We start from the raw sequence: 14,608 nt of genomic DNA, 5'->3' as shown, positions 1-14,608 counted from the left end.
GTTGTTCAGGTGCACAAGCTGTTGAAGTTGTAATAGGAACAGATAAGCAGAAACAATATTAACCAATAGGTTTTCAATCTCGGGATAAGCCAGGCACTTCATTCAGCTGTGTTTTGACACTAGCCTGCTGTGACTCTATTGCTTTGCTATTTTAATTTTTCTAAAAGCAAGGAGCTTCACTGACTTAACTGTGAAGCACAAACATTCTTTAAATGGGCCAAGACACACTAGTTTCCTAGTGGCTAATTGTGGAGCAGGGTCATGCCAGCCTATGCCTGCATCTGGATTTTGTTATTTAGAAAAGCAAGAACACCTGTTTCCCATTTATGCAGCAGAATTAACAATTGGGCTTCAAACTTGGCTGCTATGATTCCTTCTGAATCCAGGAGAAGTCAGATGCCAGATGCTGGCTTTTGCAGTTCTGCTGCACCAGGAGTTAGCTCGGGTTACTATACACTCTAGCAGTTCTAGTTACATGCAGCCCTGCATTCTTGCCCTGCTTTCCTTATTCCTGCTGCAGCCAGGCTCCCCCTGCCTCTCCACCGTGTTCTCGGTCCAGACTGGGAGACAGACATCTAAACCTGGCAAAATCTAGAAGTATTTAGATAGATTCAGTTACTTCCCTTGGCATACAGGAAGGTCAAGGGGATTTCCAAAGTGGGGTCTGAATCTTTATGTGGGGGTGGATGGTGGGAAGAAGCAGCGAAGAGGGACAGGGAGAGGGCACATTAGAGTTTTTATGACTCAAATCTAGTAAGTGGATAACATCAGTCATAGGAAAAATGTGTGCCTTGCAGTTGGAGCCAAGGTGTCTGGACATCTGAGTTGGCATCTTCTTCACACTGTTGTGGCTGTCCAGCTGATAGATAAATAAGCAAATAAATAATCTTACCCCAGCAAAACAGACACACCCGTGTATTACACAAGGTGCACTGAATCACAGACATTAGCATTTCACTGCCTGTGTCCGATGGAGGGTGGGAGCTCATATCCTGCAGCAGGGCAGTTAAAATAATCGATGAGTGTACGTTCAGTCCCCAGAAAGGGGAAGGAGGGGGGAATGCGGGTGCGGGGTGGGCGGGAGGGAGAAAGGAGGAAGGAAGGGAGGGAGGGAGGAAGGGAGGGAGGGTGTGGTGGTTGGGGAGGGGGGATGGGAGGTGGGAAAGGTGCTGATTTCAGCCCTGTAGCGTCAGGATTGCGTCAATTTGGGTTTCAACCACGTCTTCAGTCTCCGAGCTGAGCTACTCAGAAGAGCCAAAACAGGAAGGGGGCTGCAAATCAGTGAGCAAAGGGGAGGACCGGAGCTTCCCCTCCCCCGTCTCCTCTAGTCCCCTCGCAACCTCCTCTTTCACCTTCCCCACTAGCTCTTGTCTCCGGGTCTTGTTTGTTGTTGTTGTTGTTGTTTTCTTTTTCTTTTTTTTTTTTTTTTTTTAAATAAAAGCCCTACAAAAACACGCTGGAAGAGGCGATTGCCCGGGTGCTGTGAGAGCGCAGAGCAGGGGAGCAGCAGGGCAGCGCATTCAGCGCTCCGGGTAGGTCGCCTGTCACTCTGGGAGGAGGCTCCCGCGCTCCGGACGGAGGCTTCAGCACCGCGGACAGCGCACGCCGCCAACATGGCTCCGATCGCGGCCAGCCGCCAGCAGTTCGGTAAGCGCGTCCCGGCCCCAACTCTCGCCCTCGGCGCTGGGGACTGCTCCCCTTCCAGGGAGAACTGCATGCAAGCAGCCTCTGCTGAGCCACCCAGAGCCTCCCAGCACGCATCTTGCTGGGAGGAACCCGTTTTCCCTCAGTTCTCCTTGGTCTCAGAAGTTGTGTGAATTTTCTTTCTGTCTCCCTTTCTTCCTATCCGTTCCCCAGCCAGTAGGGATGGTTTGTGGAAGTGCGTTTTCAGATGAGAGAGGTTTGGGGTTGTTTTCTCTGTCTTGGTTAAAGTAGCATGGCTTTAGAGTTAAACGATGTAAATGCATCCTGTGCCAAAACCTTTGCTCAAGACGTTCTTGGAATAACTGACATTCCTGTTTTCTTGTAGAGAAGGACTTGTCAAATGTTAAAGTGAAAGGTACTTTTGTAAAGGAGATTGCTAGGAAGATGAAAATATGGTATTCCTGTTTTTTTTTAGCTGAACAGCTGCATTTTAGTCCAGCTGAGTTCATTGAGGACTTTTCAGTTTAGTCATTTCTGGATGTAGGGTGATTAACTGATACCAGAAGTTTCAGAGACAGCCATATGTATGCACTGATAAAAGAGATACATTTTTACTCAGAAAAGTAGCAAGTAGAAATGTTTCTGAACTCTGTTTTACAAATATTGACTGTCATCTAGATTATATTTGCTTTAGCAGTGGTTTAATTCAAGGATCATTCCACTGACTTAAGTGAAGTGACTCCAGATTTTTATCATGTAAGTGAAATAAAAACTTCTCCCAGAATCAATAGGTAATGTTTTCTATTAATACACTATTTTCAGTGTTAACCCATTGATTTACATTATGGAAACTACAAGAAATGCAGGTTTCAACATACTTTGTTATAAATATAAACCCATTTCAGTTACGGAGTTACGGTTTCGTCGTTTCCTACCCCACCCATTTGATATTTCTAGCTACACTTATGACATCATGCTTATCTAATTACTTATTTAAGAAGGGAAATTAATATTTTAGCCATCAAATTGATTCTACCACTGCTTTCAGTAGCTGTAGGATTAAAGTATAGCATAATATCCATTACTGTAAAAAGTCCATCATCTCATGAAAAAGTATACAAACGTGCAAATCATTCTTAAAATCTACTAAAGTATTCTGATTACTTTTCAATTACTTCTTGCTTTCGACCTTTCTACCATGTATATTTAAATTTTTGCAGCTCAGGGAATTCTTGAAACTCAGAGCCACGTGCTTAACTTATAAAAAAATTCTTTTTGGATATGTATATAATGTTCAGGCATTTCATTAAGTTCTTGCAATTAAGCATGCAGACTGATAGAGCTTGTAGGCAAGGGGAAAGTTACATTAATATTATCAGATTAAATTAATAGACAGGCCTTATCCTTTCTGTGCTGTAACACTATGTCCTACTTTGCTCTGATAATACTGTTGTAGATTTTTTAAAATCATCCCACTAAAAAAAAAGGTATAGTGGGGGCACAACTATCTGCTCAGCTTTTACCTGGACAAAGCTGTTTTAGTAATACATAAAGGGGGATAGATTTGCTTTTCTCATCCAGAAGGTCTGATACTCATTTGCAAGAGAAGCAGAACTGTTACATAATTGCCTTTATGAACAATGTCATTCCATTAATATTCTACTGGCCTTCCTCTGTTGCAGGGAATAAAGGTTAAGCTCTGATTGTTATGTTGTGGGAGGTTTAAACTCACTTAAATAATGTTACTTATTGGTAAAACCGGATTTCCAATTAGGTGTGCTCACTTATCCTCTGATGCATGCTTTGAAGGGCTAATGATACTCTATACGTGACTAATGTATCCGTATGATAACTGAGGTTGCAACACTTGCTCAGTTTTCTCGTTATTCACTTTAAGTACAGGATTCATGCTGAGGTAGAAAAGAATTATGTTTTCATATTTTTCTTACACACCCCTAAAAAGTAGTGACCCTTCCTGTAAACACCCCATAGCCTTGATTCATGACATCTTAAATGCAAAACTTAGCGGTTATCAATTATACACTTCATAGTTTTTTCAGCTTTGAACTCACATATGACTGCCCAGTGTCACATTGGGAAAAGACACTTGGTATATAATTATTCTAAATTTTCCTGATAGACTTCCTCCTGCAAAGTACTGAAAATCCCATTGATATTGTTAAGTGTTATAACCTCCAATTAAACTCAGTTCTTTCAAGAGGTACCTCCAGGCAATTATAGGATTAGACCATAAAAAATGAGTTAATTGAGTGTACAAAGTATTCTTTGAAACAGTGTGAAAAGCAGATGATGTATCTCTAAGTAATGTGTATTTGGGAATCTGTTTTATCTAGCCAACAAAGCTCCCTAAACTCAAAGCTGAAATCTTCTGAAAATTGCTATTATTCCCAGACATGTAAACTCAGAAACTACACACAGAGAGAGGAGATAGTCAAGCAGTTACTAATGTTTATTACTATTAGGATGGGAATAGTATTTTCCTCCCAAACACCGTGTATGGAAAAGTACTAACGCAGCAAGCACGCCCTAGTACAGGACTACTACACATTTATGCCAGCAGGTGGCGAGCAATATGTACAGTGAAAAGCAGTCTGTCGATCCTGGGATTACCATCTCACGTCAGGTTTTGTTTTTCTTACTAAATTACTACCTTACTAAATATCACACAGAGTCCAAGGTATTATTGCTTATGTGCTTGTTGCTATTTATTTGATTTGCAGATGAAATTCCTACAGTGGTTGGGATCTTTAGTGCATTTGGCCTTGTCTTCTCTGTCTCCCTTTTTGCTTGGATCTGCTGCCAGCGTAAATCTTCCAAATCCAATAAGACACCTCCGTATAAGTTTGTCCATGTTCTGAAGGGGGTTGATATTTACCCTGAGAATCTCAACAGTAAGAAGAAGTTTGGAGCAGATGATAAAAGTGAATCAAAGAACAAGTCATCTATGCCAAAGAATTCTCTCCATCTTGACCTGGAGAAGAGAGATCTAAATGGCAACTTCCCCAAAGCAACCCCTAAAATCCAGAGCTCTTCAGATCTTGAAAATTTGTCTCCTGAGCACTTTGCAGAAAGGAAGAAAGATTCGGTATCCCCTGACAGTTTAAAATCAATCACTTCCCTGTCTTCTGAAGATAAACAAGACAAGCTAGGAACCCTGTTTTTCTCCTTAGAGTACAACTTCGAGAAAAAGGCATTTGTAGTGAACATCAAAGAAGCACGTGGGCTGCCAGCAATGGATGAGCAGTCAATGACTTCTGATCCCTACATTAAAATGACCATCCTGCCTGAGAAAAAGCACAAAGTAAAAACCAGAGTGCTGAGAAAAACTTTAGATCCAGCTTTTGATGAAACTTTCACATTTTATGGGATCCCCTATAGCCAAATTCAAGACTTAACACTTCACTTTATGATCTTGAGCTTTGACAGGTTTTCCAGAGATGATGTCATTGGAGAAGTCTTCATTCCCCTTGCAGGAATTGAACTGTCAGAAGGAAGACTGCTAATGGACAGAGAGATCATCAAAAGAAATGTTAGGGTAACATATTTCTTATTTAAACATTAAAAGCTTTGTGCTAGTGTTAGCTATGATTCCTATGTAATGCTGCTGCCATTTTGGAAAGAAAAGGGACCAAAGCAATCATGCAAGTCACTGAGACGCTTTCATAATGACAATATGAGGAAGCAATTACACAAATCTAATGAAAGAACATTACAATGAGCATGTTGCAAGAAATTGCTAAGATCCTAAACTCTACATGCTTATTCAGCTGGTTCCAGCAGGTTTGAGTGGACACATTTACATTAGGTCAAAAGGCCTCAATCCACATTAATTTGCTTTAAGAGAAAAGAATGCAAACATATATGCATTATTCCACTTCTCCTCCCTCTCCTTTTCTGTTTGAAACCATTCTTTCTTACAAGTTATTGAAGTCAGTGTAAATCTTTCATTTCAGGGTTTTATAGCAGATTCTTAGTGAATGAAGTCTTCATTTAAGGAATTGGAACCTGTTAGAGACCAGTGTTGATGCAGTAGTATGTTCTTGCACTTCAGTGCTATTATTACCTTCTCTCTTAGGAACAGTGACACAAGCTGCAAGTCTGTTAAGGATAGTAAGACACAAACGAGAAGCCAAAGACTTACTGAAGGCAATGGCAAAACATACTGACTTCACTGGGATAAAAAAGTTTTGTATTATATAGTATTAGTTCAGAATGTAAAGATCATTTACAACCACCACAGCTGAATCACAGAAATCCACATGCATCACACCCTTGTCTCCTAATCTCTGCTAAGGAAGTGGAATGTGTATTGACTTTCAATTTGGTTGTTTTCAGAGAGCAAGCGTACTGCCAAATCAAATAAATGTCTACCAGACAACATACCTATAACTAATGCTGTTATTTTGCAATACTGTCACAACACTAGAACTATAACTATGTCAGTGATATTTTGTTGATAACTTATTAGGTTTTCTGGTATATAAGGTATTATTTTTGTTTGTTTCCTTTGCTTTCCTTTATTTTGTGAAGTAAAATACTCCTACAAATTAAAATATAATAATCATAGAGGAAGTCTTCAATCTCATCTTTATTTCTTGTATACGAGGCTACTTCAGAAAGTGTCAAGGATAAAAATTCACTAACCATTTGAAACCTTCCTGTTTACAAAACTTCAGTGAAGATTATTTTACCTTTGCTAGATTTTTTTTTCAATATATCCTTATGGAATTTTGATTTGCTTAGTATCTTTTACATTCACTAAGACTTTCTTATGATATAGTGTTTCATTTCTCATCTTTGAAGACAATGATGTCATGTCAACCTATATTTTCATTTATTTGCTAATTTATTTTTGTTCAGTCTAATAACCAATCATAAGAAGAGTTATATAAGTACAGTTGAGGGAAATTATATTTGCTATGTAAAGCAGCATACCTCCACAGATTTTATCCTTTTACACCATTTTCAAGAATACAGTGATGTGACATTTCATAAATCTTCTTAATTCTGTTTTAAAGCTTGGTGAATATAAATTGCTTATAGATAGTTTTTTTTCTTTTTTTTTTTTTTAATTTCTTCAGAAATCATCTGGGCGTGGAGAATTACTGATCTCTCTCTGTTATCAGTCTACAACAAACACGCTTACTGTGGTTGTTTTAAAAGCCAGGCATCTACCTAAATCTGATGTGTCAGGATTATCAGGTAATGGTTTTACTCATGAATATGCCCCAAGAACATAAACCAAACAGACAGAAGTGAGCTGAAATGTGGCATTTCAAAGACAAAAAATGTCCCATGAATTCAGAAATATTCTCTATTATTTGCAGTCTATTAATTTTGTTATATCTGGGTCAATGCTTTATTTTTCAGGGTATGTATTTTACAAATTTGTTCTTCAATCACATTAAAAAAACATGACATCTGTTCACAGTGGAAACGGATGAGTTTTGTGATTGTCTTAAACGAAACCCATCTGCCAGAACTATGGGATGGTGCTTTCAGATACAAGAGGCTTTTATTTATGAAAAAGAAAAAAGAAAAAAAAAAGTTTATTTGTAGAAGATCAGTGTTGAGTGAGATCATCATATGGGTTATTTCAGTTTAGCACCAAGAAAAGCAACCAGTTAGATCTGTGCTGAATCTGGCCCACAGAGCACTAACACTTATTTGCATCACAAAAAGGTGAACTATGCCAGTACTGGCAGTAGGTTGTAACTTAACATCGGTGCTTTATCTTGAGCTGTACTTGGGGTTCACTAATGAGCAGTTTCTGCATTGCCTTCTCCTGGTCCTGTGCCATTCCATGGAACCTCCTTTGAGGTTAATGCTAGAATTGTACTTAGATGCACATTAATTCCAGATAACATAATAACAGAATAAAATTTAATGTAAAATATACTAAAGGAAAAGAAAACCACACAAAACAAGCAGTACATCACAAAAGACTATACAAGTAGTAGAACATTGCCTGTTAATTTTGTATGGGACCAATTTCACTGCAGAGTGGTTTTTTTTTGAAAGAAGCTGAATAGGAAGTAATTTTGGGAACCACTGAATCATAATTACTACAGTACAGTACTTCTCATACCAAGAAATCCTGCCATTTACTTAGAATGTTAACACATCCTGGTTCCAATACAACAAATCTATAGACAACTCCCTTTTTTACATGGGAAAGTCCTCCTGATGTGATTTCATTCACATACTGTAAAGTAAAAGGATATAAATGGAGCCCAACAGTTCAGTCCACTATAAGATAGTATACATACTTTCAATAACCAACCCCAAAACAGCAGATAGTGGAGGTTTTATGAACACAGCATGACAGCAAGCTGGCCTCAACGGAGTCTGGCTGAGGTTCACCCAGGTGGGAAAATAACCTGACAAGAAAAGCCCTTCTAGTCTCAGCAGCCCCTGGATCCTACAGCACATGCAAATTTTTGTTTACTGTATCTCTTCTTAGAAAAGCTATAAATTTTGTTTGCTTTTTCTTCTTCCCTCAATGCAACCTTGCTAACTCTAATAGGAATATAATACTTCTAAGAGATACAGGCAGACACGCTACACCTAGACAGTGTATATAGTTAATTCAGACAGTTCTTCACAATTTGCTGTTCATCAGCAAGGGTAGGTTCAATAGATATTTGGGTGTCAGTAATATTCTGCACTCATGAAAGTCCTTACTTCCTCTGTGACTTTCCCCTCAGCCCAACAAAAATCATGCACAGGGAAGAATGCGAAGCAGTATTTCTATGGAGTAAGCTAACAATTTACCTCACAGAACAACTGCATAACTCAGTCTCCTTAGGAAGATGGGAACTTTTTACTCAGAAGCTGACAACCTCCTTGGTTCCTTGATCACTGGTTTTGAGGTCTCCTAATGAACCTAATCAAATGAATCACCAATGTGTCTGATCAAACATCATAGGTGTCTCCTTCATGAGATAAATCCTGCCCTGTAGTACATTAACCATAATAACATCTCTACTACATGCAAAGGTAATCAAACGAATCATGCCCTAAACTTGACTATCATGATTACTTCTTTGGTGACCATAAAGGGAGCTAAAATTCAGATGTAAACACAGCTATTAGATGAGATGAATCATCTTTAATAACTTGAAACATCTCCTCACTGTTATGTAATTATGTTGGCATGTTATGAAATTTACCACTAACTAGATCAAGGAATTTCTAAGCAACACTGTTCAATAGCTGATCTGTGCTGTTTCTTTTCATTGCAGACCCTTATGTCAAAGTGAACCTGTACCATGCTAAGAAGAGGATTTCTAAAAAGAAAACCCACGTGAAGAAATGCACCCCTAATGCAGTGTTCAATGAATTGTTTGTGTTTGACATTCCTTGTGAGGGCCTTGATGATATCAGCATTGAATTTTTGGTCTTAGATTCAGATAGGGGGTCAAGGAATGAGGTTATTGGCCGGTTAACCTTGGGATGCTCAGCTGAAGGAACAGGTGGAGAGCACTGGAAAGAAATTTGTGAATATCCTAGGAGACAAATTGCCAAATGGCATATGTTGTGTGATGGTTAGCAGTTTAGAGAGGGGTTGGAACTTGAAGAACTACATATATCCATAGGCAAGGAACAGTTTTATTTCTTTATTATGTATAATTACAAGACTTTTTTTAGGGAGGAGTGGGGGAGTAAAAACTGGATTGAATTTTCAGAGCAGAAGGTAACTAAATTTTCACAGCAAATAAAGGAATTTCTATTTCTTTGTTTTTTAATGTAATTGGATCAGATTTGTATTATTCTAGAGTTTAAATAGCCTGAAACTTTTGAAGCACTACAAACTCATTAAAATCAGACTATGTTTTATGAAAAAGTCACTGAAAACCTTATTAATACTGCTATACAGAAGATAACCTCATTGAAACATTAGATCTTAAAACACCACCTGTGGCTTACTGGGGAAGTGGCTGAGTCTGCAAAAGCCATGGGGAATAAGGGTGAGCAGGAGGGGAATTCCTTCTGCCTCTCCATCAAAAACCTTCTTTTATGAAAATTCAATCATTATTAGTAAGGTTTTGTTACTTATACTTTGATCATCCCAAAGACTTAAGAGATTTTCAGCAATTTGCTTTACATATCACATTATGTGCAACTAGTTGTTTTACATGTAGAAATACTCTATAATTACTGGATTTTTTAACACACATATATATAACTTGTTTTATTACAGTGAATGGAATAGGCACATTCTACAAATCACTGAGTAAGTTAACACACATTGTTTTGCTAAAAGGGCTCCTTTACGGGTGACTGTACATGTTACAGTATAGCTAGAATTTGAGTTTATATATGGCTTGCTTTTTTTTCCTCTAGCAAGGATTACACTTTAAGCATTTCAAGCCATGGGAAAGCATTTCAGTTTAGATGAGGTAACATACAGGTTATTACAGTCAATGACTTTTCATCAATCATATTTTAAGAAATTCAGTAGTACTTAAAAGAGAAGTTGTTTCTTCTTTTGCTTCATTAAAGAACAAACAAAACAGTAAGACAGAGAATGAAACCTGACTCTGCTGTTTAACTTCCTGAACTGTGACTAATACTATTACAGTGAGTAAGACTACTCCCAACATACAAAGTTTAATATATTTTTAAAGTTTTTCAGGGTAGAAAACCAAGCCCACATCATAATTTATCCAATATTATGTTAGACAAAAGACTTGAAAAGTGTGTTTCACTTAGATTTTATGCATTAATGTCCATTTCCAATTGTACTGAAAACTGATGGTGGTAAGGGAAAACAACATGCTGATTTCATGTTAGTGTGACATAATATATATATTTAAACTTAAACTGCATCAGGCTGGGGGAGTATCAAGTCTAACATAAGTATATAAATAAAGTGTTTAGACCTGTGAAATTTATTCTTGGCCCCATCAGATAGATTTTTAGGCTATCAGAACTACAGCACAAGTATAAGCAGATTATTTCCTAAAGTTTGTACACTGATTTCTGATACAGAATTGTTTGCAGATATTACTCTTACATAATTTCAGTTACAATATACATAAGGAAGAATATAATGATGCTAATTGTTGACATCAGAAGGATTTAAAAAGTGGGAAACCAATTTTTGCATACATCATTTTATCGTATGAATGGGTTAACCCACTGAAGTGAATGGGACTATCTGGAAATTAAGGTACTGCTCAATGACAGTAAAAGTAACAGAACGGACATGCCAGGTAAAAAAACATACATCGGATGTCCAATTACTTCCATTAAACAGCAGATACATGTCCTATTCAGAACTATTGGGGATTTGTTGTCGACTTTACCTGTTCACATATGGCTAAATTATGTTTGCAGGAAAGGACACTGAAATATGAAATATGCAAGTAGACAAATAGTACTGGAAGAATTCCATTGAGGATCTTCCAGGTTTTGTGTCGGTATTTTCTCCAGTTTTTGAGAATGTGTTTGATATAACAGTGTTTATAAATTTCTGTAAAAATACATTTTCAAAATAACATAAACATGCTTTTTACAATAATGCTCAATGTAAAAAAACCCTGCGTATTGTATGTATAAAAGAGAGGAATCTTTTTTGATTATTTCTTTAGAAAGCTGACTAACTGCTTAAGGGCTAGAGTTTACAGCCACGTTCAAGCAGAGCTAATCCAAAGCCACCAAATCAAAGGAAAGATGCCCACAGGCTTCAGTAGGGTTTGAAGTGCAATCACAGAGCAAAACTCTTCTTGTTAGTCAACCCACCAATGTCAATAAGGGAATTGACACTATTTGATCTAATGGAGACTGGGAAAGCTTAAGTCAGTAACACACAACTAGAGTAGTTACAATTTCTAGTAAGGAAAGAACTTTCTACTGAAAGTGATTTCATGAAAGAGTGGGTGAGCTTGTAATTAAAAACCTGAGGTTTTGTATGTTAGCCCGTATGTAGTATGTTATCCTAAAAAACGGATGAAAGGAGTCATATGCCTCCAATGGACATTCTAACATTAGGAGAAAAAAAACCTCCACCTTTTTGAATTAATGATGGGCTGTGACCACCTTTCATTTTGCATCCAAAAATTTGTCACCAATTTTTCTTTCCAAGTTTCTATAGCAGTTTAAGGGTCAATATTTCTACCAGCTAAACGGCAGTTGTTGTTGGGGATAGGGGATAGGAACTGAGAAGAGAAGAAAATACAATTTTAATTAAATCTAAAAGAACCCTGTAAATAGAGCTTCATTTAAAGCAATGCTTAGCTTGGAAAGTTGACTAAAGACGACTTGAAACACATCTGTAAAGCAGAAAAGGCAGGAGTGAATGTGGACCTGTACTGAGATGAGGAATTCTGATGTTTTATAAAGTACTCAATTCTCATTGTGAATATCTTGAATTCTGTTAAGGATACTGTACTGTATTAAACATGTAAAAAATGATGTTTGTCTAAGTAGCTTACAAAAATAATAACTCCTTGAATGGGAGACTATCCATGTCTGGAGATCTGTCGTAACTAAATACCTGATTTGTTATGGTGTTGTAACTTAATAGAAGCTATTCAAGAGGAAGCATGGTGTATGAGATTTTGTAAGTAAGTTATTTGTGCTGGTTCTGTATGTTGTGCCATGTGTGTAAGACAAGAATAAACTGCTGCTTTTGTTCATCCCATCCCAAAACAATTATCCCATCAATGTATCTTTTCAGAAGATTCCTGCTGGTGCTTATATTCATGACTTACTCTCTCTTGTTTCTGCCCAAAAACATTTGACTTGCAAACACTTTGTCTTCTCACAGAGGTGGATTAGACTTGCACTGCCAAATACTACCCAGGCATATCAGAAGTTCCTTATTCCTAGTTTCTTGATGCATACTTACCTTTCTCTTGAAAGCTACTGTATGCTCAGGCTAAAACCTGAGACATGGCCCATGACAAAATCTGAGCGCTATAGAGGCCCTGTGGGGACTGATAGATAGATGTAAACAAGAAGCAGTTCTAGCATATTGCATGGAAGAAGTAAAATGTAAGTCATACTGCAACCAGAATCCTGGTGACATTCCATTTGTTATCCAGAAGTAAAAAATATCTCTTGGACTATCACACTGTACCACACTTACTTCCTTTGATGTAAGGAAGTCACGTTAGGCACTGGCTTGTCAGGTGAGTCTGGAAGATAAGGTAGAGAAATCATGCTTTTAATGCTATACACCAGTATAAACTTTGCTGCTGTGGTCTCTGACTTTATCAGAGTATTTTACCAGCACAGAACCAAAAGATGGGGAAAGAAGAAGGTAGTTGTAACCGGGGTACAGATTGCCATTTACTGACTGCCATTGCGAGACTACAAACAATTATGTGGAAGGGATCCCTGACCCTTGTCACAAAAATAAGTGAAAGGATCCACTAGCCAAAGGCATGAAATGGATCATCTTTTAGGGTATAAGCTGGTATATTCTGTCTGGTGAATGTCCTGTCCCAAACAGGCAGGTATCAAGTGTGAGACTGCTCTTTTCCATCCTATGCAGTCACTTCTTTTTTCTTCCTTGCATTTTATGGTTCTCCTCCAACAATACTGACTCATATGGGTTATACATCAGACCCTCTTCTTCAGGGCAGCGACCAAGAATATCTTTAGATTCTTCAACCATGCAGCTGAGCCCCAGGGGAAGTCTCAAGGCTCCTGTCATGATTGCTTTTTGTACTTCAAATTGCTGCAACAGATAATTCCTCCTCAAGAGAGTCTTTGCAGATGTCCTTCTCTTTGCAGGAGATGTGATTCCTGAGGTGTAACACTATTCAGTAAGCCCCTTGTATTTATACAGCATCACGGATAGCAACACGCTGCACACACAGTAATAATACATAACCACAGATGACCATGAAGGACACTTCTTTTCCTCAAACAAGATCCAAATATGTTCTATATAAGCTGCTACCTTCTTATCTGTGCTCTCTTACTCATGAGGTCTCATGAAGCTGCTCATGGTAGTCATACAGCTGCTGTGACTGGCACTGGCACTCATTTGCATTGCTCTGCTGATGACTCCTGAATGATTACCTTCATTCAAAAAGTTCTACCCCGTTCTCATGGGTTTTTCCATAATATCTTTAACCTTCCATCACTAAAGAGCTGTTGTAGTATGACTTTGGGTCTGAAGGCAGCTTTGGAGCACTGATTGGAGTTGCAGCATAGCACCAATTTCCATTTCAGAATAAAGAATCAAAGTTGGTAAGAAGAGAAAAGGGAGAAGTTAAAGTCTTTACTGTGTTGCTGTTATGTCAGCACTGGTATGCCAGTTTTGCTATTGTGCATTTGAAGTACTTTGTACTTGACTAGAGTGTCCTGCAGTGACAGATGTGAATGCTGTAATTATACCACCAGCAACACAATCAGGTGTTGTCCTGACAGATGAATTGGCTGCTGCTCAACCCCTAAAACCTCAGTAACAGGTCCCAGGAGACACCAGTTAGGCTTCTATGCCTTACCCCTGCCCCAGAGCTCTTCAGTTAACCTTGAAATGTTCTGGATTACCTATAGCAGTACTGTTGGCACCCAGGTAGAAGAGGTGTAATTGTCTGACAGCTAGACAAGCTCTGGCAAGATCCTAGATCCTAACGTTATGACAAGCACCAGCAGATTAGGCCTCCAATCCCAGGGGGAGCGTATCTCCAGTAAATACCATGCTCCTTTTCTCCTCTGTGAAGGAACAAAGTTGGGGCTCAGCTGACTCTGATAATAAATCCCTGATTGTTATTCTCAGGACAAGGTACTTGTGCCAAAAGCTGACATGGATGGTGGGGTCACTTGCTCTTGCGGCTGCTGCCAGAAGTTACAGGCTTCTAACTTTCCCCTCTCCAAAAGCCACTCTCCAACAAAGGCCAGACTCCTCCCCAGCTCTGTTTGGATCTAGACAGAGACAATGAGCACCATGCTTATAAGCCATTAAAGAAGGGGTTGGGCCTAA

General features: G+C 38.5%; 1 protein-coding gene across 2 annotated transcripts; it reads left to right on the top strand.

Moving 5' to 3' along the window:
* Positions 1-1,155: 1,155 nt before the first annotated feature.
* SYT4 (synaptotagmin 4) lies at positions 1,156-12,313 on the top strand. Of its 2 annotated transcripts, none has more exons than XM_062613393.1 (4): positions 1,156-1,647; positions 4,386-5,194; positions 6,747-6,867; positions 8,910-12,313. In XM_062613393.1, the coding sequence occupies exons 1-4, from the start codon at positions 1,614-1,616 to the stop codon at positions 9,215-9,217; spliced, it is 1,272 nt and encodes a 423-aa protein (XP_062469377.1). In that variant the 5' UTR covers positions 1,156-1,613; the 3' UTR covers positions 9,218-12,313. The 2 variants fall into 2 exon arrangements, with proteins under 2 accessions (XP_062469377.1, XP_062469375.1); XM_062613391.1 differs by having other exon boundaries at positions 1,157-1,647; positions 4,386-5,200.
* Positions 12,314-14,608: the final 2,295 nt, after the last annotated feature.

The sequence above is a fragment of the Pezoporus occidentalis genome, unplaced genomic scaffold, assembly GCF_034315485.1.
Source record: "Pezoporus occidentalis ecotype Australia unplaced genomic scaffold, CSIRO_AGI_Poc_V1 ctg166, whole genome shotgun sequence".
In the NCBI taxonomy this organism is placed as follows: Eukaryota; Metazoa; Chordata; class Aves; order Psittaciformes; family Psittacidae; genus Pezoporus; species Pezoporus occidentalis.
Note: the sequence above shows the minus strand (reverse complement) of the source record. Positions and strands in the feature narration are given on the sequence as shown.